Source organism: Bos taurus, chromosome 21 (genome assembly GCF_002263795.3).
Source record: "Bos taurus isolate L1 Dominette 01449 registration number 42190680 breed Hereford chromosome 21, ARS-UCD2.0, whole genome shotgun sequence".
NCBI classification, from domain to species: Eukaryota; Metazoa; Chordata; class Mammalia; order Artiodactyla; family Bovidae; genus Bos; species Bos taurus.
The window spans coordinates 54,809,091-54,834,010 of NC_037348.1; the positions used below are offsets into that span (position 1 = coordinate 54,809,091).

General features: G+C 36.3%; 1 protein-coding gene across 6 annotated transcripts in view; it reads left to right on the forward strand.

The window, feature by feature from the left end:
• The first annotated feature begins 588 nt into the window (after positions 1-588).
• The window catches only part of PRPF39 (pre-mRNA processing factor 39), a 35,103-nt gene continuing 10,771 nt past the window's right edge, over positions 589-24,920 (forward strand). Inside the window, exons 1-8 of one of the 6 annotated variants that reach the window (NM_001109789.1) lie at positions 629-734; positions 14,262-14,608; positions 15,479-15,604; positions 15,791-15,859; positions 15,963-16,125; positions 16,254-16,372; positions 19,413-19,580; positions 24,542-24,707. In NM_001109789.1, coding sequence (NP_001103259.1) covers positions 16,039-16,125; positions 16,254-16,372; positions 19,413-19,580; positions 24,542-24,707 — 540 coding nt within the window. In that variant the 5' untranslated portion in view covers positions 629-734; positions 14,262-14,608; positions 15,479-15,604; positions 15,791-15,859; positions 15,963-16,038. Of the gene's footprint in view, positions 735-14,261; positions 14,609-15,478; positions 16,126-16,253; positions 16,373-19,412; positions 19,581-24,541; positions 24,708-24,920 lie in introns of those variants that run through there. The other 5 variants (XM_005222139.3, XM_059878970.1, XM_059878969.1 and 2 more) reach the window with 5 other exon arrangements.

Here is a 24,920-nt window from a genome sequence, read left to right on the forward strand (position 1 = left end):
GAATTCTGAATTTAAATTGCAGTTTTAATTTACTAAGTCTATGACCAAGAGGATAAGAGGAAAGGGAAAATAGAGAAAAGGGAAAAAATACCCAGCTGGCATGAACAAAAAGGACATTTTTAAATTGATGCTTATTGTTTAATCATTAAGTTGCGTCCAACTCTTTCGCAACCCCCTGGACTGCAGCCCAAAAGGCTCCTCTGTCCATGGGATTTTCCAGGCAAGAATACTGGAGAGCGTTATCATTTCCTTCTCCAGAGTCCAAATATCATCGTGAGATTTATGAGTTTAAGGCTGAATTTCTGTCCATTTTTAGGTAGAGGGGTGAATTTTAGGCAGTTGTTTGCCCAAAAAAGAATAACAGCATTTTCTCTGGCGGGGTGGGGCGCTGTCTGTGTTTAAGATCTGAGGTACGAAAAGCCCTAAGGACCCGCTTTTTGTTTGGGAAGTCCAAGTAGAGGCAACGCCGCATAGGAACAGCGGCCGGGCCCTCAAGGCAGCGGGGCGGGGCCTGCCCGGTCCACCTCTCGCGGAGGGCGAGACCTGCGTCCTGCGCAGCCACGTGACTCCCTCGCCTCCGGGGGCTCTGACGCATGCGCGCCGTGCTCTCGAGGAGGAGGCTGTGGTGCTGGTGGCGACTGCTGTGTTTGTGGGGACGGAGAGTGTTAAAGTGCCATCTTCGACTCAGCTGGCCCAGACTGTGGCTCATGGAATTCAGTGGCATCCATCGTCAGGTCAGCTGGGGCGGGCGCCTTGGAATTAGCCGAGGGTGGGGGGTAGGGGGTGGGGTGGGGGGGCGTTCTGATACGCTGGTCTGGAAGGGGCCTGCCTCGTTTCAGGCCGCGCTGGGGCTGCGGCCTCCCTCTCCCGCCCTGTTTTGAGGCCTGACTTGGCCTCGCGGCCCAGCTGTCCATCCCTTCTCATTCCCACCTGTTGGGTGGAGCAGTGCGAGGTTTCTTTTCTTAGACCATTCGTTTCTCTCCCGGCGCCTTAGGACGGGCGGGGAATTGTGGGCCTCAACTTGGATTTAGGAAGCGCTTTGGGGATAAGTCTAAAGCCCATGCTTTCGCGAGAGCTGGGAACCAGTGTGGTTGGAACGACTGGAAGTGGAAGGGACCCAGAGGTTTGGGAGAATGTAATATAAATTGGGTAAAACTTTTAGGCGCCTTGTAGGGCGCGTTTCGCGTTCTGACTGAAGACACACTCTAGGACTCTTGAGTCACAGCACCCCAAAGATCAGTTAAAGCTTTTGGCAGGCTAGGATGGAAGCAGAAAAACCAGTGTTTATCTTTTGTAGCCAGAGACCAACACTGCTGTTTCTCTCGTTCTAAAAATCACATCTTCAGTTAGTATTATGTACTATATTTATGCCAACTAAAATATTACCTTTAAGTTTAACATTCCTGTTCAGAAATACTTAACACTTTTTTACGGTTGTAAAGGTTGAAGCCTGAAAAAGCATTGGAACTTAAGTATTTTGGGTTCTGAGAGCTAGTAAATGGATGGAAAAACAAGCTTATACTGTCAGGTGTATTCTTCCCCTCCCCCCACTCTAAAGTTGCAGAAGTTGGAATTTTTCCACTGTTTGGCCGCTGGTGGGGATAATGTTAATGAAAGGAGTTCTGCTAAAGAAGACAAGTTCTCAAGATTGTGAACTCTGGAATAATTAGGGGTTAGCAAAGATGGCTAATTAGTAGGTAGTATGAGATATTTGAAGTGAGAATTGAAAAGCGGAGTTTTTTTAGTGTCATGATATTTGGAAGTGATTTTACTTGCTTACCTATAATTGAATACGAAAAAGAATCTTATAAATCAAATGATAGAAAGTATGTGTGGCTTTTTTTCAAGGGAAAGATTAGTGGATGTATAAAATAGATCAACAATAAGGTTCTTACTATATAGCACAGGAAACTATGTATCAATCTTGGGTAATAATGTAAATAAGAGAGAGAAGAGACCCTTCTGTGGTGTGCCAGCAAATAATACCACATAAAGTACAGGATTTTAAAAAATTTCTTGAAAAACAGCCAGAGGGGGAAGAAAATAATTCCAACCAAATGATAATTTTTTTTCCCAAAAATATGAAGATGGTGCAAACATTTATGTAAATGAATAAAGTCCAGTTTCTGGAATGTAGCAAGTGCTTAATATATGGAAACTTTAAAAAGGTCAATCTGTATAAACATTCTGCTCAGCCTCTGAAAACAGTTGCCAAAGCCAGTGATGATGATAGTCTGTTTTTTCCCAAACATTTTGAGTCTTTAGATTAGCTTATCTGTGGATGAGGCACAGAATGACTTAAGGATTGCAAAGGTAGTTGATTTGTAGTGCTCAAACTCCTGACTTTGAGTCCTTAGTGATGACTTCAGATTTTTATATGTTCTATTTATGAAAAGAATAATAAATGATATGATTTTGGTACCTCTGTCAGTATAAATGCCTATAAAGAGATTAAGATAATAGATCAGATTTCTCATTTTTAATTGAGTATTTCTCATTTTTAATTTTACTAAAAATTAATTTAAGTCATCCTCCAAAAGAGCTTTTAAATGTTAAGATGGTATATTAAATTCTTAGATAAATGTATCTCATAACTGAACTAAAACTTAAAATGTATGATGTAGAACTCTACTTTTTCATGTACTGCTTATTCAGATTTAATATATCATTTTTCTCTTACACTTGTAGACTTTATGCATCTCATTACAGTTTTATATAAGAGAATGCAAAGTAGTAAAAAGGCGTGAGTTGAGAACAGGAGGAAATTTTTGTTACTCTGAGAGAATATCATGAGCACAGGCTCAGGCATGAGCGTGTGTTGTCCTCTGTAAATGACAGTAAGGAATACTGTTGGATTAATACCTTTGGAAAGTTAAGTTGGGACCAGATAGATCACTCAGTCTTTCAACATTTATTGTGCTATTGTATACTAGACACTTTCAGATTCTAGGGACATAGTAGTGAATGAAACCAGGGGCGCTGCTCTCAGTGAATTTACTATTCCAATAATAATTAATTTATGTGTAGCAGTGTTTTTCCATTTTTTTGACTGCAGCCCATAATAGGACGGAGAAGGCGATGGCACCCCACTCCAGTCCTCTTGCCTGGAAAATCCCATGGACGGAGGAGCCTGGTAGGCTGCAGTCCATGGGGTCGTGAAGAGTCGGACACAACTGAGAGACTTCCCTTTCACTTTTCACTTTCATTCACTGGAGAAGGAAATGGCAACCCACTCCAGTGTTCTTGCCTGGAGAATCCCAGGGACGGGGGAGCCTGGTGGGCTGCCGTCTATGGGGTCACACAGAGTTGGACACGACTGAAGTGACTTAGCCACTAGCCATAATAGGATGTACATGTAACATTGCAGTTCAATAATCTAGTAGTCAGATTCTGTGTGTATTTCAACAGTGTGCCCTTAATGTGTGCAATGCACTCTGATTTTTTTTTTTTTTTCTTTAAAAAAAATAAGCTGGTGCAAGGCATTCTGAAGTTTGAAAAACATTATTCAAAAGGGAAGATAATTATATTGTAACATAACAGTGTAAATGAAGAGGATAGTTAATCTTTATAGCAAGGTATGTGTGATTATTTGTGCATGAGGCTTAGAAAGGTTAAGAAACATGCTCAAAGTTCCCTAATGAGTAACTAGGCCAGATCTTTAATTCAGTTCTATCAGGCTTTAACCCAAATGTTTTATTATACACCTTCCCAATTGTTATGAGACTTTGTTTGTGGCTCAGACAGTAAAGCATCTGCCTACAATGCGGGAGATCTAAGCTAGGTTTAGGACTCTGGGTAGGGAGGGTAAGGACTGTGATGCTTTTTTACTTATTAAACAGTGGATTAGGTGTGTATCATACCTCCATGTGTACTGTATCTCCATGTATCGGTAGACCTGAGCCTTACTGTGAAGGAATTTATAATCTAGAAAGAAAAAGACATTGAATGAGTATCACAAATGTGATTGTGTGCCGTGGAAGAATGCTGTGGAAGCATCATTGGGGGAAATAAACTTATTTGGAGGGTCTGGGAATACGTTTCAGTCAGGGATGTTTAAATTTGCCCAGATTAGTTATTGGGCTTCAGTTGGGTTGAAGGCTTTGAGTGGGGTAGAGAGTTGGGGCAGCATTCCAGACAGACGAAAAAACTACATACACTCAGGTCCTGAAGCTGAAATGAGCTGAACTGGAACACCCAACAAAACTAGATGGATGTGATATGTTAGAAAAAGGGCAAGAAGAGACAGCCTTTCAAGGAGAAAGTCATCATTACTGTTGGATACAGTGAAGAGTAGATCAGAAAGATGAATCAGAACATGTCCAGTTGGATTTATAAACAAAGCGATTGTGACTTTGGGAGAATTTCAGAGTAGTGATAATCCAAATTTAAGGGTAAATGGAGGATATAGAAAATCACTGTGGACAGTGACTTCAGCCATGAAATTAAAAGACACTTGCTCCTTGGAGGAAAACAGTGACAAACCTAGACAGCGTATTATAAAACAGACATCACCTTGCCAACAGTGGTCCGTACAGTCAAAGCTATGGTTTTTCAGTAGTCATGTACAGATGTGAGAGTTGGACCATAAAAAGGCTGAGAGATGAAGAGTTGATGCTTTCAAATTGTGGTGCTGGAGAAGCCTCTTGAGAGTCCCTTGGACTGCAAGGAGATCAAACCTAAGGAAATCCTAAAGCAAATCAGCCCTGAATATTCATTAAAAGGACTGATGGTAAAGCTGAAGCTCTAGTACTTCGGCCACCTGATGCAAAGAGCCGATTCACTGGAAAAGACTCCAATGCTAGGAAAGATTGAAGGCAAAAGGAGAAAGGGGGCGGCAAAGGCAGGATGCTTAGATAGCATCACCGACACAGTGGACATGTATTTGAGCAAACTCCGGGAGATAGTGGAGGACAAAGGAGCCTGGTGTGCTGCAGTCCATGAGGTCGGAAAGAGTTGGACACAACTTAGTAACTGAACAACAAGGAGGGTGTAGTGTAGAGATAAGCTTAGACAGCTTCAATGTCTTTCTGTTGTACTTGAAACAAAATCTAAATCCTCAACATAGCTTATGATTGTCCTTTGTTTGTTCTATAAGTTTAAGCTAAGTTACGTATATTATAAATTTTTATATAAAAGAGAGGTATTTTTACATATTTGAAGGGTAATGGAAGTAATCTAATATACTAAGAGAAACTGATAAGGAGACCGTGAAGATAATTTAAGAAGCAACATGTTTGAGAAGATAGGTGGGAGAAGTGATCCAAGTCATTAGTTCAGAGTTTGACCATTGATAGCAGCAGAGATACTTCATCCATTGTGACCAAGGGAAGGAGGAAGACAAATAATTGTTATGTATTTCAATTTTTATAGTATGCTTAGGGGAACACATACTTTGAGAGCAAAAGGGAAGGAAGATTATAAAAGAGGTGAAGGAAACACAGGAAAACACGGGCAGAATACTTTTTGACATGAAGCGGTCCAGGGATTGAACCCGTGTCTCCGGGAATTTTTTTTTTCCCCAATTATTTATTTGTTTGGCTGTGTTAGGTGTTAATTGCAGCTCATGAGATCTTCATTGCAGTGCACAGACTCTCTAGTTTTGGTGCTCAGGCTTTGTAGTTGTGGCACACAGGCTCCAGAGCTTACGGGTTCAGCTTAGTTGCTCCGGCATGTGGGAATCTTAGTTCCCTGACCAGGGATAGAACCTGTGTCCCCTGCATTGCAAGGCGGATTCTTGACCCTGGACCAACAAGGAAGTCACAGCAGGTGGATGTTTAACCTCTGGACCACTGGGGAAGTTTGACATTGCTTTTTTTTTTTTTCCCCCCGCTCAACATTGCTTTTTGAAAATAGACCTTTAGGGACTTCCCTGCAGTCCAGTGGTTATGCTCCCAGTGTAGGGGGCATGGGTTCGATGCTTGGTCAGGGAACTAAAATCCTGGAACCTGCAAAAAATGATAAAATAGGTGTTTACATGAGGTTTACTTTGATATACTTAGTAAAGACAAATTTTAGAAGAATTCAAGTCAAATTGAGGGATGTTTAAGCAAATCCTTTCATACTGTCTCTTACTGATATGTTTTTCTGTGAACATGGCAAGCAAAGCAGTTATCTCAGAACATGCTCGCTCTTCTGCCTGTAATTTTCTTCCTCTAGATAGTTGCATGACTGGCTTTCCTGCTACCTCATCCTCTCTTTTTATTTTTAGCACTTGATACCACATATATATAAGAAATTTACTTAGGGAAGAAAGCCTCCATCTCCCCACTGTAATGTCTGCTCCTTGAGAACAGGGATTTTGTTTTGTTCACATCTAAATTGTCCTTCTCCGTCTAGTATAGCCAGCAAAGAACTGGATGTTCATTATTTGAAGAGGGTAAAACCAGAGAAGTTAGCATAGCTGGTGGGAGGTGGGGCAGGGGTGAAGGGTCTTAGTGAAAATGGGAACTTGAAAGAAAGTCTGTGTTGAATGGTGCGATCACAAGCCTGGTTTGTTGTCTTTGCTCCCAGAATGCTTGTTGCCTTACTCAAGTTGAAACATTCTTCTTTGGCAAAACATAACCCAAGGGAACCAGTGTAGAACACTGACATTTAATGGGTTCTACCCTCAAAGAATGCCATCCTAAGAATTCCCAGTGGAGGACTCTGAGCTTTCACTGCTAAGGGTGCAGCTTCGATTCCTGGTTGGGATAATAAGGTCCTCTGAGCTGTGCAGCATGGCAACCCACCCGCCCCTGGCCCAAAAAAAAAGAAAAGAAAAAAAAGAATACCATCCTGCACTGAAGCCCACCCATTGTCAACTTTGTCTGGTTTGTTTTCTACTGCCTCATACTTACTCTTGAACAAAAGTTTGAAGATCACTATACTTGAGAGATCAAAACAAGTAGTCAAAGACACTCAGAAGAGACAGTGCTGAGAACAAGAGAATTTAAAGTATATTCTAGAAATAGCAGGAGATACTGCACCCGTAAAAAAGGAATATTGATTATTCAGAGAATAAAGAAAGTTATATTAAAAACTCAGTAACAGGGTTATCACAGAGTAGAATAAGTGAAAGGAATAGAAGAAAAATGTGGGATAAGATACGTAGAGGATCAATCCAGGAAGTCCAACACCTGAGCAGTGTGGATCCAACAGAGAAAACCAAGAGTAGAAAATTATCAAATAAATAATAGATATAGAATGTAAGAACTTAATGATGTAAACAGATTTAAAAAATAGGCCTTCCAAATGAATGCCTTGCAGAATCTTTGGAAAAGACTCATCTTAAGGCACATCGTTAAGCAATTTCAGAACATCTGGGATAAACAGAGAAACTAAAAGCCTCCATGGAGATAAAAACAGGTCACAGGAAGAGGATAAGAAATAAAAATGTCAGATTTTCTCAGTAGGGACATCAGATGGTAGGAAACAGTGAATAAATTGCTTTAAAACTTTTAAGAAAAAAATATTTTCATTCTAGAATTTTATACTCATTTAATTATGAGGATTTTATTTATTTATTGGAAAAAATAATTAATTTTGTAATTAAAAAATTACATCCCAGTACCATCTCTCATGAGGATTTTAGAATTGGAAAGTCTTACCTTTTTTCACCCCACATATCTTTTTTCAGAATTACAGAAATGATTCTCTACAAGAGGGAGTAAATCAAGGAAGAAATAGATTTTGTTATAAATGAGATTCACTCCAGGGGATAAGTGAAAGGAATTCTTAATATCAAAATGAAGAGACAATCCTAGATAAGACGAGCAAATTGAAATTGTTGCAGAAGGTTAGATGGTTTCAGAAAGGATGGCACCAGAAGGGGAAATGGGATTGATAAGTATGAGTGACAGTTTTAAAGGACCTTTATAAGGTCTCTTCAAGGATGTGGAGTCAGTTTTCAAAGGCAGTGAAGCATATGAAAATGATAGATTTAAAGAGGTAGAAGCAAGGAAATGTGATTGTAGTATACAAAGTAGCTTGAAAAAAAATGTTTGCATAGGCATACTAATGTAAACCTGAATATTGATTGAACCCCAGCCAAATAGAACTACATTGGAAGCACATGAGAGGAAGATTGTGCATATGTATTTGGTATAATAATTAAACCTATATTTTATCTAATAGATGGCAAAAAATATCTAAAATTGAAAAGTCAGGAAATAAAATATTTTCAGATGAATACTGTGTTGATTACCACCAGTTTTTTGACGTCAAAGTCAGTAGGTTTTTTTGCACCTCCTAAAGTCTCTGCACAACAAATTCTAGATGCACTGTAAAGTTCATTTTTATTTTCCTTGTTAATTTTAAAGTTGTTTAGCCACTAAGTCATGTCTGACTCTCGCAACCCCACGGACTGCAGTCCACCAGGCTTCTCTGTCCATGGGATTTTCCAGGCAAGAATACTGGAGTGGGTTGCCATTTCCTTCTCCAGGGGATCTTCCCAACCCAGGGATTGAACCCCGGTCTCCTGCATTGCAGGTGGGTTCTTTACCACTGAGCCACCTAGGAGACAATTTTAAAGTATAACATCTTAAGTTTGGATAATACTTTCCAGGAACTTGTTTTAAGTGATCTCTTCATTTATGTGAGTTTATAGTTTTAGGACTTGGACATGCGTTTATCTCATCTGATGTTTTCAACGGCCCTGTGAAGCAGACTTGTCTCCTTTCGAAGTGAGGAAAGTAAGACTGACTAGAATCTCATCCTTTTAAGGGAGAGAAGTAGGACTCACCCTCCTGTACCCTCTTGTAATATTTACTGTGCTAGTAATGAAAGAACTGAAAGTTCTGATCCCTAGTCTCTGGGATTTCCTCTTTTCTAATTGAATTATAGTTTAGCTATCTTCTTCCATCAAAAAATTTTTTGCTGTAGTAAAAACACATAAGATAAAATCGACCTTCTTAACCTTTTTTTTTTTTTTTTTTTAAGCTGCACAGCAAAGCAGACTTGTGGGATCTTGGTTCCCGTGACTAGAGAGTGAACATGCACCCCGTGGTGGAAGTTCGAACTCTTAACCACAAATCACCTGAGGAAGCCTTGACCATTTATAAGTGTACAGTTAGTAGTGTTGTGTATTTTCACATGGTTGTTCTAACAGATTTCCAGAACTTTTTCATTTTATACCCATGAAATTATACCCATTAAAACAACAACCCCCCTTTTCTCCATCTCTAGTCCCTCATAACCACCATCAGCTTTCTGTTCCTATGAATTTGACAACTCTAAGTACCTCATATAAGTAGACTCATGTAGCATTTGTCTTTTTGTGACAGGCTTTTTTCACTTAGCATAATTTCCTCAGGGTTCACCCATGTAGTGTATGACAGGATTTCCTTCATTTTAAAGACGAATGATACTCTGTTGTATGTGTATATCACACTGTATTTATTTCTTCATCTGTGTTGGACATTTGGGTTGCTTACTCCTTTGACTGTTTTGGATATGTGGCTGTGAACGTGGCTATACAGATAGCTCTTTGAAACCTGGCTTTCAGTTTGACCATATACTCAGAGGTGGGATTTTGGATTTTATGGTAGTTCTATTTTTAATTTTTTGAGGAAACCCCATTTTGTCTTCTGTATCAGTTGCACCATCTTATAATCCCACCATAAGTGCACAAAGGTTCCAATTTCACCTCATTCTTGCCAAAACTTGCTTCCTGTTTTATTTTTTGATAGTAGCCATCCTAATGGGTGTGAGGTGATACTGTGAATTCCATTTGCATTTCTATGTTAATAAGTGATACTGAGCATCTTTTCATGTGTTTCTTGGCCATTTGTGTATCTTCTTTGGAGAAATGTCTGTTTAAATCATTTTTTTCATTTTTAATTGAGTTTGTGTTCATTTATAGAAGCTCTTTATTATATGTATTAACTGCTAATCAGATATAAGATTTACAGATGTTTCCTCCTATTCGGCCGTTTGCCTGTTAACTTGTGCCCTTTGATGCACAGGTTTTAGTTTGATGTAGCTCCATTTGTCTATTTTTGCTTTTGTTGCCTGTGCTTTTGGTATCATAGCCAAGAAAGCATTGCCAAGTCCACTTTCATGAAACTTTCCCCCTATGTTTTCTTCTAGGAGTTCTGTCCATTTGGGGTTAATTTTTATATATGCTGTAAGTTAAGGGTTTAGCTTCTTTTTTTTTTTTTTTGCATGTGACGATCCAGTTTTCCCAGCACCATTTGTTTAAGAGACCGTCTTTTCCGCATTGAGTAATCTTGTAACTCTTGTCCAACATTATTTCTGGGCTTTATGTTTTTATTCTATTGGTCTGTTTATCTTTATGCTAGTACCACACTGTTGTCTTCTTCCTTTGGATAATTATTTTTTTACAACTTTGCCGTTTTATGTCACAAGTTCAAAGTTAATGGTTGTTGTTAAGAATATACTAGTACTAGTTCAGTTCAGTTCAGTTGCTCAGTCGTGTCCGACTCTTTGCGACCCCATGAACCGCAGCACGCCAGGCCTCCCTGTCCATCACCAACTCCCGGAGTCCACCCAAACCCATGTTCATCAAGTCGGTGATGCCATCCAGCCGTCTCATCCTCTGTAGTCCCCTTCTCCTCCTGCCCCCAATCCCTCCCAGTTAGTAATTGCCATATTATGAAGTATATGTTAGAATAACTTATTTAAAAATAACTTCAGTGTGTTTTTCTTTTGGTCCTGTGATTTTCGAAGTAATCAGAAAAATGATCTCCCTGAGGACAAGGCTGATGTTCTTAACTCGTTTTATAACACTATAATTGCAGGGTGTGAAGTAGTTGATAGTCTGAGATGATGCAGGGGTGTGGTAAATTTGCTGATTCCAGAAAAAACTTAAGTCCCACTTAAGTATGCAGTTAGAATAGGGCAGGTAGTAAATGACTCAGAATGTATCAATGAACAATCTTTTTTTGTTTGTTTTGGCAGTATGCTTTGAAATAAAAAAACACAAAATAATGACTAATTTATGTCTGGAAAATTAATCTTCAGTAGTGTCTTTTCTTTAATGTAGGGGACAAAAGAGACCAAAATAAGTTGAAAAGCTTCTGCGCCTTTTCCTAGGATCAAAAATGGTAAACCTGGAAAAGTTTATGACAACAGTCAGTAATGCAGTAGAAGGAAACTCTTTTTTCTAGATTTGATTGTTTATTATTTTTTTCAAATTCCTCTTGTTCTGCCCTGCTTACTTTCATTTCACTTTCCCAATGCAGGCCCTCTTCATTCTGATCAATCTTATCTCCTTGTCTTAGAACCAATCCTCATTTCCATCTTCTTATCTGTTAATAAGAAAGGTGGTTCTGTCAAGTCATGTGTTCTATTTCTTATTTTGAAATAATTTATAATTCTTTTTCTACCCACTCCAGTACTCTTGCCTGGAAAATTCCATGGACTGAGAGGCTCCTCAGAACCTGGTAGGCTACAGTCCATGGGGTTGCAAAGAGTCGGACACGACTGAGCGACTTCACTTTTCAAAGTGAAGACTAAATTCTGTTTTGTAAAGTTTTGCTAGATGCCTATGGTTTTCAATAGATTTCTCTAAATTTTGACTTGTTTCATTTGAAATTTTATATAATTTCTTTGCATGTTTTTGATCTCTTTTCAACTAGTTCATAAGCCTTAGAATGAAAACTATCTGTGTATTCTCTACAAGGAATGTAGTATATTGCTGGATATGCCATCGAGTAGTGGGAACTTGTTGTCCGCACCCAACCTCTCCCAACCTCCCTTTGTCTTCACCCCTTCTCTACCTCCTTTTAAAAAATATTCCCCAGAGTTACCTGGCTATAACTAATTCTTTCAGTGGCATTCAGCCTCAGATTCACTTGATCTAACATTTTAAGTTTATCCTTTTTTTGGGAAAAATTTTGCTTCATACTGCATTTTGAAATGTAGTATAATACTACTACATTTTAAAATCTGGAGTTCAAATCTCCATGACAGTCTAAAAGATGCCCTCCATACACACACAAAAAATATATGAATAATATGGACTGAGGATGTGAAGTAGCATTTAAGAAAAAAAAGAAAATAGAAATTCAACCTCCTTGTAGTTAAAGAAATGCAGATCAAAATGAGGTACTACTTTCTGTTTTTCATTTTTAATCAGATGAAAAAAATTAAGTTTCTTGATACCTAGTGCTAACGAGGGGAGATGGAAAAATGAACATTCTCATGCATTGTTTGTGGGTTAGTTAGGAGTGTACTTTTCTGCAAGTAATAGAAAAACCCATCTATTGATAATAGTTTAAACAAATAGGGACTTACTTTCTCTTGCAGTATAAAGTTGGCATGTTAGCAGTTTGATGATGTCAGGGCTGGCATTTCTTCATTTTTCTGGCCAGTCCTTTTGACTTTGTTAATATAGGTTGTTTCAGATATGTTCACATTCAAGGTAAGAATAAAGTGGTAGAGCCTACACTATTTGCTGATTGTCTTTTTTATCAAAAAAGCAACATCTTTATAAGAGCTCTGCAGCAGATGCCTTTTTCAGTCTCATGCTGCTGCTGCTGCTGCTGCTGCTAAGTCGCTTCAATCATGTCCAACTCTGTGTGACCCCGTAGACGGCAGCCCACCAGGCTCTCCCGTCCCTGGGATTCTCCAGGCAAGAACACTGGAGTGGGTTGCCATTTCCTTCTCCAGTGCATAAAAGTGAAAGTGAAGTCGCTCAGTCGTGTCTGACTCTTAGCGACCCCATGGACTGCAGCCTACCAGGCTCCTCCATACATGGGATTTTCCAGGCAAGAGTACTGGAGTGGGTTGCCATTGCCTTTTCCGAATCCTTACATGGGGTTAGGTATATTGCCACTCTGAACAAAAACAAGCATCAGCCCAAAATATTAGTTGGGCTAATATTAACACCAACTAATATTTTTAGTATATTTTATTTGGTATATATTCTTACAGATCTGTGTAGCATCTATATAATAATATGTAGTAGATATCACAGGTGCACATATTTCTTTTACTGTTTGATTGTACAGATACAGCATTTATTAAAGCAATGTACTTAATACATTGTCTCTTCACTATAATACAGTGTTCCAGGGGATGCTTTTAATCATATGCTTTTTGTCTGATTATTTATCTAACATAAAATATGCACAAATCCCATTTGGTATATTTTCCATGAATGTCCTCCAGATACATCTTTTTAATTGTTGCCAATTTGATATCTCATTGTTTTAATTCACATCTTTATTAGTAAAGCTACAATCCTTTCATATGTTTATTGGTCACTTGGATTTCTTTCTTTGAATTACTACCTTTAAAGCCTTAATCCTCTTTTAAATTGTACTGTGTTAACTACTTATGTATTCGAAATGTAGTTTAGGAGTAAATCAATTTTATGGTCTGTTCAGTTTTGAGAATAATCCATAATTTTAAAAAAAGACATGCCCTATAATTTAATGAATCAGTTTCCATTTAAACTGTTAGTGGAAGAGATGAAGTGAATTATGAAAAAATAATAATTCTTTATTATTTTATGGCTTTAACTGTAAGATGACTTAATTTAAAGATTTTACAAATTAATTATCCAGGTGGTAAAACTTTCATAAGTACAGTTTTTTATGCTTTTTTTCATTGTTCTGTTGGCTGCCTGGCTTATGGGACCTAAGTTCCCCAACCAGGGATCAAACCCAGGGCCCCGGCAGTGAGAGCACCAAGTCCTGAGTCCTGAATCACCAGGGGATTCTCTCATAAATATGTTTTTAATAACGTGTATTCAGTTTAAAAGTCACTCTCTAACTTTTTTAAATAATACATGTCTTCTATAATAAAATCTTCTAGAATTAAAAATTTCAACAATATTAACCTTCTCTTTTCTAAAAATCTGCCTTAAGCTATGTTATGCGTTTCCCTCTGGAACATTTATGTCCATTACCACAGTTTGTTTTATTAGTTTTACCTTTAGCCTCCAGGACAGGTATTAAAAATATTGCTGTTTGCCAAGATTGGTATCAGGATAGAATTCAGACATTAAATTTTAGATTCTTAGCTAGCTGAGAAGCATTGAATTCAATGCTTCTTTAGGGAGCTAGCACAATATTCAGTTGTTTAATAGATGAAAGAGCTATTTTTGCTCAGTCAACAATAAAATGGCAGAATTTTGGAAAATTTATATGTTATAGAATTTAACTTATAATGTAACAACTACTAAACCTGAGTATCAGACTTACAGGAGAGCTCAAGAATCAAGTTAATATATTCTTTTAATAGCTAACAGGCTTTTAAAAGATGGCTTTGATAATGCCAAATAAACATTTGGAAGTTGTTTCTCTTTGTTTCCACAGATCATTAACTGAAGGTGAAATAAACAGCTATGCAAAACTCTCACATGGATGAGTACAGAAATTCCAGTAATGGCAGCATTGGCAGCAGTTCAGAGGCAGCGGTAGAGCAGTCTGCTGATTTTAGTACGGAGATTATGAATGTTACAGAAATGGAGCAGTCACCCGATGGATCTCCTAATGTGAACACAACTACAGAAGAAAATGAAATAGCAAGTACTGTGGACCTTCCAGTGACAGAAACAGAAGCAAACTTCCCTCCAGAATATGAAAAGTTTTGGAAAACTGTAGAAAGTAATCCTCAGGATTTTACAGGCTGGGTATATTTGCTTCAGTATGTAGAACAGGAGGTTAGTAATTATTTCAATGGGATTAGATTAAACAATATCAGACTAAGCCTTATTGTTTTGTAATTGAAGTTGCCTCTTTTATGATTTTCAGATTAAGTTGAATAAATAATATATATATTTTAGCTTCAAAAAATAGCTTTCGTGGCATTTGTACATTATAGAGAGTATTATAATCAAATTCTAATGTTTGTAAAGACTGGTGTATGTATATGTGTATAAAATTGCTAAAATAAAAAAAAATATTACCCTGCTGTTTGACAGAACTAGTTCCTTCTGTTTCAAAGCTGTTGAGTGAATAGTTTTTAAGCCTGCCGTTTATTTTATTTGAGATGATACAGGCATACCTCATTTTATTGAGCTTTACTTTATTGAACTTCATAGATACTACATTTTTCACAAATTGAAGGTTTGTGGCAATCCTGCATTGAGAAGGTCTGTTGGTGCTGTTTTTCCAACAGTGTTTGCTCCCTTCCTGTTTAGTTCACATGTTTGATATTTTCTGCCATATTTCAGACTTTTTATTTTTGTTATAGTCACCTGTGATCAGTGGTATTTCATATTACTGTTTTATAATTGTTTTGGCAATTTGTAGCAATAAAGTATTTTAAAATTAAAGTATATACATTGCTTTTTTTAGACATAATGCTATTGCGTACTTAGACTGCAATAGAATATAAACAGAATTTTTGTGTGCACTTGGAAACAAAAAAAATTGTATGACCTGCTTTACTGTGATACACATCTTATAGCAGTGGTCTGAAATCAGACCTGCAGTTCTTCTGAGGTATGCCTGTATATTAGAAGGAATAATAAATGCTTTTGTGACAGAAATTTTCAAGATGTTTAAACACTTTGTTTTATTTTCATCAGAATCACTTGATGGCTGCCAGGAAAGCATTTGACAAATTTTTCATACACTATCCGTATTGCTATGGTTATTGGAAAAAGTATGCAGACCTTGAAAAGCGACATGACAACATTAAACAATCAGATGAGGTGCGTACATTACTGAATAAAATTATCTCCATTAGGTACTGTAAGCCAAATAATAACAAAGCAAAGACTTTTTTTTTTTGGCTGGCAGTACCTACGATTTATGGTCAAACAATTTTATAGGGTATTTTATTTGCATTTGTCACTCTTGTGGCATTTGTAGCTAATATTTTCTCTCTTTGTTGGCAGGTGCGTTAAACCTCTACAGTTTGTCAAGCTTTGCAGTGCAAGCCTCTGTATTACACTGCAGCTTAACAAGTAGGGCAGGGCTTTTCTCTCACTTACATTTATTTCTCATTTTCCAAACAATATAGTTGGTTTGCTAGTCACATTTGCTACGTCTTATTGCATTTTTGGTCAGACGCTGTCATTGATGCTCTAATGGGTCTGTGCCCTATGGTCTGTAACCCAAAGCCTGCCCACACAGCCCGGTCAGAATGCAGGGACTGCTGCGCTTTGAAGATCAAGACTCTGCACGTGGGGATCAGAACATTGCCATGTTCTATCCAACCTCCACCCAAATGGTAATGGTAGATTATTTAAACAAAATTCCAGTAATTAGTATTTCTAAGGTTCACCGGATAACACAGTGTTGCCTCTCTGTTAAGACATAATTAAATATTTGAAGTACAGTTTGTTGTTTTCTTCTTAGGTGTATCGCCGGGGGCTTCAGGCAATACCTCTGAGTGTTGACCTTTGGATACACTATATAAACTTCTTAAAAGAAACACTGGACCCTGGTGATCCTGAGACAAACAGTACTGTAAGAGGGTATGTGAAACTAAGTATTTAAAGATATAAATAAGTCAGGTATTCTGATATTGATAATAGAACTACTATAGATGCTAAACTGAAAGTATAACTTTTATATGCTTTTTCACTGTAAAAAAGTACCCTAGTAAACTTATGCATGATTATTAAAAAATGTACATAATAAAGTTCCTCCACCATTCCATACGCTGTTTTCTTATGTCTTCAATCCGTCTCCCCTCATGGTAAATGACTTGGTGTTTATTCTTTCAGATATATATAGATATACATGTATCTGTGTGTATATCTATTATACATATTTGTCTTTGTTTTTTTAATTAACAATGTTCTAGACTTTCTCCCTACCATTTTTTAACCTTACAGTATCAAGGTACTGTATTTTATTTAACCAAATCTTTATAGGAAATAGTGCTGTAGTGAATATCTCTTATAAGTCAGTATTTATATAGAGCACTATAGAAATGGAACTTGTATCAAAGGAAATACACAGCTACATTTATCAAATGTTCCTTTTTTTTTTTTTCTTTTTTTTCAAATGTTCCTTTAAAAGTGGTACCAGTTTTAAACTCTCATAGTGTGTGAAGGTAGTCATTTTCCCAGTCATGGCATATTTTTTTTTTAAACCTTCTGTAGTGTTTCATTATCTCAATTCACCTATCTCTAGGTTTCTTGATTTACATATCTTGGTTTACCGTCTTGTCTTTTCAGATGCTGTCTATATAAGCCATTTTCACATTGCCTAGTTATATGATTATTTTACTTCCGAATTATCCTTTGAATTATAGGAATTTAAAATGTATTTTTGGTTTTTATTTTTATCAAAGTATGTGCATATAGTTTAGACAGTTAATGTTAAACTACTTGTAACAAGAAGTGGTCCTTCCACCTCTCTTCACATATTTTAGCTGTTTCTTCTTTTATTTTCCAACATGTTGATAGCAATAGCACTCTACTGCTTTCTACTTCTCTTTCACTAGCTGTAGACATTATCATTCTGTTACGGTATATGAGAATTTTTAGTTCATTTATACCCTGTCTTCCCATTCCTCATCTTTCCTATATGGATAGGTTTCGTAGCTTTTTGTTTTTCCTATGATTACCCCTTTTCTTACCTCTGCCTCTTTTTCCGTTTGCCTGGCTTTCTTGGAACACTTAAAATTTTCTACCCCTTCCAACAGCTACTTTCAGTAGTCAATACTACTCACTTTCCACAATTACAGTTACTATCTATGTAAGTTATTTTTTTGAAAGTAAAAAAAATACATGTATCGTGTTATTATACTTAATCTGAAAATTAGAGAATTATGTTCTGAGATCTGTAAATTCTACCCTGACCCCTTGGAGATACCGTCCTGGGACCTCCTCTTCTGTAATCTGCACTGGTGGTCCTATTCTGATTCTTTTGTATAGCAGCTGTTTACAGGTTTCCTTATTATCATCATCCTAGGAGATGTCTTTACCTTCTAAGTTCTGTTTATTAGTTTATTAATTAGATTCTATTCTTTCTTGGTTCTTGCATACCTTTAGAGGAGTGAATTCCATAGCTTCCTGATAAAGGATGCTTGGAATGAAAAAAAATTTTTTGAACCTGTATATCTGAAACACCCAATTGATGAATCCCATGGGGTATAGAATTTTGAGTTGAAAGTAATACTTCCTTAGGGCCTTAAAGCATTTTTCCATTGGGTATTTTTATCGTGTAGAGGTGTTTGATTTTTTTCTTAACGTGGTTCAATTTTCAGTGTTTTATTAGTTTCTGAGTTTTTTGCCTGTCTTGACAAGGGTATTTAAATCTTGGGTTTTCTACTAATTCTTTTTGTAGACTTTTTTTTTTTCTGTCCCTCATTTATCTGATACTTAGTTTGTACCTTTTGTGAGACAGATTAACCTTCGTTTGTGTCTTCTGTGAATCAGAGATTAACGTTTTTTTTTTCTCCCATTTGTTGAACAGTCTGTCTTGTCTTCATTGGCTAATTTTTTTGTGTATGGATTTAAAATACCAATAACTTTTTTATCATATTCTAAATTCTCAAAAATACATGGGTTTATTTTCTTGAGAACTGTTTTATTAATCCATTTTGATGATACTGAGCCAGTGTCATGCCTTTAATTTATATAGCTTCCTTGTTTCCTTTGAGACCTTTCAGGAAAATGCCTGCTTCTTTATCCTTTTAGAAAAATATTTTGTATTTTTATGTGTTAGATGAATGTTAGAATTTGTTTTCTCTGTTCCACCTAATTCCTAGTGCTTTGGGATTCTGTTTAGTTTTAGATTAATTTAGGTAGTATAGTTCTATACTGTTAAAAATCCCTCTTGATTATAATATTTATTTTGAAAATATGTATCTAAAATTTTATCCCTTTGAGGTATCAAATCCTGTAATTAAAATTGCTTACAGAAATCTCTTGAAATGAGCGTAAATATTTTAAAATAAATGACTTTTTAGTAAACATTAATTGTGCAATTTTAGAATCAGGAGAGAATTTTGAGTTTTAAAGTATATGTGTATTTCTCATTACCCAAAGAGGCAGCTGGACCCCCTCATTGGAGAGTTGTTTTGTCAGACAACTGTTTCTTAAGATAAATGTTGTCACTTTGTCTTTTGCCCTAGAGGAATCTATTCAACAGACATTTTAGTTTAACGAGTATTTTAGTGTCTGCTCTGTCACTCTTATATGTTTGTAGTGTAATTTGCATTGCACATTTATGGTATATAAAATAATATACAGCTACATAAAAGTACATTTATCTATTCCCTTTATATTTTCCCTTTTTTTAAGCAGCTGTCATATGCACTTGTCTATTATTCCTTCTTTTAATCTATACTTGTAAAGTTGCATGTAATTTTGAATTTAACATCTCCTAAAATTTAGAAATATTTTGTTTTTAAAAATGAGGTATAATTGACATATAAATCATATTAATTTCAAATGTATGACTTACTGATTTGATGTTTGTATATATTGCAAAATGCAGAAATAATATATTTAAAGTGATTTTATCTTGGAAAGATAACATAGAGGTAATTTAATTTTTCAGAACGTTTGAGCATGCTGTTCTAGCTGCGGGAACAGATTTCCGTTCGGACAGACTGTGGGAAATGTATATAAACTGGGAAAATGAACAGGGAAACCTGAGAGAAGTTACAGCTATATATGATCGTATTCTTGGTATTCCGACACAGCTATATAGTCATCATTTTCAGAGGTGGGTGGAAAAATCAGATCATTAAAATTTTTTTGTGATAACTCAGGTAATTAATTTCTTATATTAAGGATAATTATTCTCTTGAAATGTATGATTCTATTAGATGCAAACAAATTTATTTTGCTCAATAATCAATTTATATATACTTTAAAATTTTGACATTTTTGATATAGTTTATGAACTTCACTGGTTTTAGATATAAGGTTCCCTTGATCTGTTTTATAGATGAGGAAACAGCAGGACTTCTCTTTTAGGATATTTCAGAGTAGTGAAAATAATCTAAGCTTTATTATTCTTATGATTAACTCAGTATATAGCACATAGTAGAAGCTTATTTGAAATGTAATAAATTACCCAAGGTACATTCTTGTGATTCATAACAGCATCTTACGTCCAAAACAGTGAAGAACGTATTTTTTGTAGTTAAATCCTGTTTATATTCAAACAATCAAAAATTATTTCAGTTTAATTTTCTACTACAATAATCTGTTATGATTGGTATCATTTCATTTTAATGAGTGCTGTATGAAACAACTCTTCTTTGTACTGTGATTTGCATGTTCTGTTTCTGATGTATTCAAGTATCATACTGATACAGACTCAGTCTTTCTGAACAAGAAAGTATGAGGACTGTGTTGATAAATGTTTGCTCTTCTTACCTGCCATATTATCTATATTTTTGTCATAATTTTTATAACTGGGATTGTGGTAGAACCTGTAAACTTAGGTACTTTTTAAGTAAGTGATTTTCTGAAATTTTCTTTACTAAAAAGTAGAAAACTTCATGAAGCATTTGTAGATAACTATGGATCAATTTGCTAAATCTCTGCAGACCCACGTTAGAAACAGGAAACGTGGGTCTGAATGTGCCGTTTCTCTCTTTTATTTTTTTTTTTTTTCATGAAATTTAGAGGAGGTGTGCAGGTTTCTAGGGTATAAATGACCTAGGGAGATACTTGCTAAAAGAGATTAACACAAGGATTGGCATCTGGAAATTCTTGGTCAAATTTTAAAAGTTAAATATTTTTAATTTTTTCTAAACCTTTAAAAAAAGATTTTAAAAGTCTTCTGGATCAAAGCACATTCCTTTCATAAATCAATCTAAAGTATAGGTAAAATCTATGATTATAATTTTATTGTTGGTGAATGAGAAAAAATAAGACTAAGAAGCAGTTATACAGACAGTATTCTGAGTGCCTTATAACTTCTGATCCTCACAATAAACCATGGAGGTATCATACTGTTATTTTCCACATTTTATGAAAGTAGAGGTAAAGAAAGATTAAAATATTTGCATAAGATCACAGAGTTGGTAAGTGCTTGGAAGCTGATTGGAACCTGGACATTGTGGCCCCAAAGTTCTTGGTGTAGTTTTCTAAATCTTTTTTTTTTTTTTTTTTTAATGAATAGTTCACTGGGTTTTTAAAATGCATATGTACTTATAATAGAGATACAGTGGGTTGCGTTTTACATACTACTTTTTAATCTAGTCTTTTTCACTTCATGGAGAACCACTTTCCTTAGGAGTATACCAGACTGATAAATAATATTTGTATCAGTAAATCTTATAGTTTATATAAATAAACTAATTCCCTTGACTGCTTTAAGAACTGCTGAAATGGTTTCTTCTGTCAAATATACTTCCCCTGTTTATTTAGCACTTGCTGTGTACCAGATCATATGCATTTAATTTGAAGGAATAAAGGCCTGTAGAAGATATGTGTGCATGACTTGGCCCTTAAGTTACTCATAAGTGTAGAAGAGGAAGCATGTTCTAAAAGAAGTATTCTGAGTGCTGTAATACAAATACTTCTATTGTGTAGGCTTGTATATTGGATATACACTGAACATTATCTCTAAGAAAACATCTAATTTAAAATCGCCCTAGCATGAATACTTTTGTGGTATGATCTTAACTCCTCAGGCTCAGTCCCTGGTAGTTCGTAAGCTCTAGACAAACGTAACTACTGATAATTTCCCAATGGGCAGTGTTGATTTATACTTTTATGATTGTAATGCCTTTTCCGCTTTTCATTTATCTGGTGAGCTCATTCCTCAGGACCCATATAGCTTAATGTTTTCTCTATGACACTTTTTCCAGTTCACCTAAACAGAACTGTCTTATCATTTGTACCAGCACTCTGCCTACATTTATTTCATTTTTCTTAGCACTAATAACGCTCCTTTGAATTTATGTCTCCTGTATCCTCTACATGTCTGTCATTTTCGGAGGCTTTTTAATTCTTTTTATCATTGGATAACCCCCTAATGCTGGAAAGGATTGAGGGCAGGAGGAGAAGGGGGAGGCAGAGGATGAGATGGTTGGGATGGCATCACTGACTCAGTGGACATGAGTGTGAGCAAACGCCAAGAGATAGTGAAGGATAGGGAAGCCTGGCGTGCTGCAGTGCGTGGGGTCACAAAGTCAGACACAACTTAGTGACTGAAAAATACTCATCCTTAATACATAGGAAAACAGTTCCATATGTATTAGGCACTCAGCCATTCTATTAATAGAGTTAATAAATTAGCTTTATAGTAGAAAAAGCTAATGAAAAAGTATTATGCATATGTTATCACCATGTGAAAGAAGTTTCTAATATAACATGGCAACTGTTTTAAAGTTTATTTTCAGTTTTACCTTATTTCAAGTTTATCTATATCTTGACAATTTTTAATGTTAATGTATGAGAATTAAATGTTTATTTTCGTACTACACATTTGAGAAGTTACTTCCTCATTTAAAATTTTTTTTAAATAAGGCAATTATATTTTTTTCCTCCTGGTGATAAAATATATCAAGTCTCTATTTGTTGATTTCCAATGTTATTTGCATATGTTTGTAAAAGTTTTTTTTTTTTTTTTTTTGCCGTACCTCATGGCATGCGACATCTTAGTTCTCTGACCAGGGATCATACCTATGGCCCCTGCATTAGAAGTGCAGAGTCTTAACCCATGGATTGCCAGGGTGGTCCCTATGGAAGTTTTAAAATCGTGAAAATCCAGGTGTCAGTAGCCTAAATTAGTTTTAAAAAATTTAGGGGAAATCCATAAGTTACAGTACATGTGCAACCATCTCTGAGAATTAAGTTGAAGATGCAGGCCTGGGTCAGAGGCTAGGTAAGAATATGAAAGACTTCATGGAGACTGGATTTTAGTCTGAATGCAGGGTAATAAACATTGAAGTGATTTTGGGGGTGAGGATGGGATATGATCCTGTTTAATATTTTTTCTTGTTTATTTTTTAACATTTTTGATAGCAGTATTGAGGTGGGAGTAGGAGGAAATGAGATCAGGACACAGGTTTATGTTTATTTTGATAAATAATGAGGGCATGGAGCCATATTCAGAAGGTAGACTAAATTGGACCTGGTATCCAGTGGAATGTAAGAAATAAGGTAGGTGGAAGAGATTGGGAAACTTAGCGGTTGACAATATCAAGATTAGAAATGCCTGAGGGTGTTGATTTGTGGATTAAAGTGACACACTTGAAGACATGTTGTATATAAGGTTCCAATTTAAGATGGTGTAGATATTTTAGCTCCTCAGCTTTGTGTTTTTGATTAAAATTTGTGTGTGTGTGTATATATAAACTAGTATGTGTAGATAAATGAAATTACATGTTTTTCAAAACAGTCTTTGCTTAAAATCTGTATTTCTTTATGCAGAGTGTTGGCAAGTGAATCTGAAATTTAGGGGAAAGGTTTGGGCTTTCCTGCTGGGTCAAATGGTAAAGAATCTGCCTGCAATGTAGGAGGCCCAGGTTTGATCCCTGAGTTGGGAAAATCCCCTGGAGAAGGGAATGGCTTCCCACTCCAGTATTCTTGCCTGGAGAATTCCATGGACAGAAGAGCCTGATGGGCTATAGTCACAAAAAGTCAGACACACAAAGATCCCAACTGAGCGAATAACATTTTTTTCACTTTAGGCTTAAGCTGGAGAAGGCAATGGCACCCCACTCCAGTACTCTTGCCTGGAAAATCCCATGAACGGAGGAGCCTGGTAGGTAGGCTGCAGTCCACGGTGTTGCTAAGAATCGGACACGACTGAGCGACTTCACTTTCACTTTTCACTTTCATGCATTGGAGAAGGAAATGGCAACCCACTCCAGTGTTCTTGCCTGGAGAATCCCAGGGACGGGGGAGTCTATTGGGCTGCCATCTATGGGGTTGCACAGAGTCGGACATGACTGAAGTGACTTAGCAGCAGCAGCAGAAGCAGCAGAGTTGTATAAGTCATCATAATATGCTTATTATTTCAAGCTATATTAATAAGATTGGCCAGAAAGTATATAAAAACATTTGACAACTAAATGCAGAGCAGAATCCTTGGGCATACTAGTATTTAGGGGCAGGCTGTAGTGGGGACCCCTCAAAGGAGATCAAGGAGCAGTCAGAGACTTGGAGGAAAACCAGGAAGGTAGTAACTCAGAGCCAACAAGTATCCATTTAATTTTTCTTACATAGGGTACTTGATGACTTTAATTAGGGCAGTTTCGTTGAAGTATTTGACATAGACAAATGAATGAATTCAGGAGTAATTGGGAGGTAAGTTCCAAAGAAACTGCAAAATTTGTTGAACATTTATAAGTAATCATTTATTATTTAGATACGGATTGCTATATTTAAATTTACAGATGAGAAAACTAACATTAGAAAAGGGATAAACTTCCTTTAAGTCAAATAATTAGTAATGGACAAAAGTAGGATTTCAGTGTATGACTTGGCTTCATCATTCCGTTGCAAAGGCAGGAAGGAAATGAAGATGTCTGTAGATTGTTTTATCAGGTGGTAGGTTATTACTATAGAAAAGGAGGGAAAAAGGTGTGGGGTTGTTTGGTGGTGTTTTGTTTTGTTTAAGTCCGAGTTCCTTTGAAAGAATAATGTGTAAGTAGAAATGTAATGTGGGATCTAAAGTTATGCTTCATATATAGAGCTTGTATTTTTATTGTCTTTCATTAGATTTAAAGACCATGTTCAGAATAATTTGCCTAGAGATCTTCTAACTGGTGAACAGTTTATTCAGCTGAGAAGGGAATTAGCTTCTGTAAACGGGCATAGTGGTGATGATGGTCCTCCTGGTGATGATCTGCCATCAGGAATAGAAGACATAACTGATCCAGCAAAGGTAACCAGACTTACTAAAAAAAAAAATTTCCATGTGTGAGAAACTATAGAGTTTATGTCCCTTGACTGCATGTGTGGTATGATTTGTAGCTCTTATAAAATTAATTTCTAATTAAGGCAGGTAGGAATTCTTTAGCTAGTATAGTTTAAATATAGATTTAAAGCAGATGATCTGTTTTACTAAGAGACACCTGAAACTAAATTAGTGTAAAAG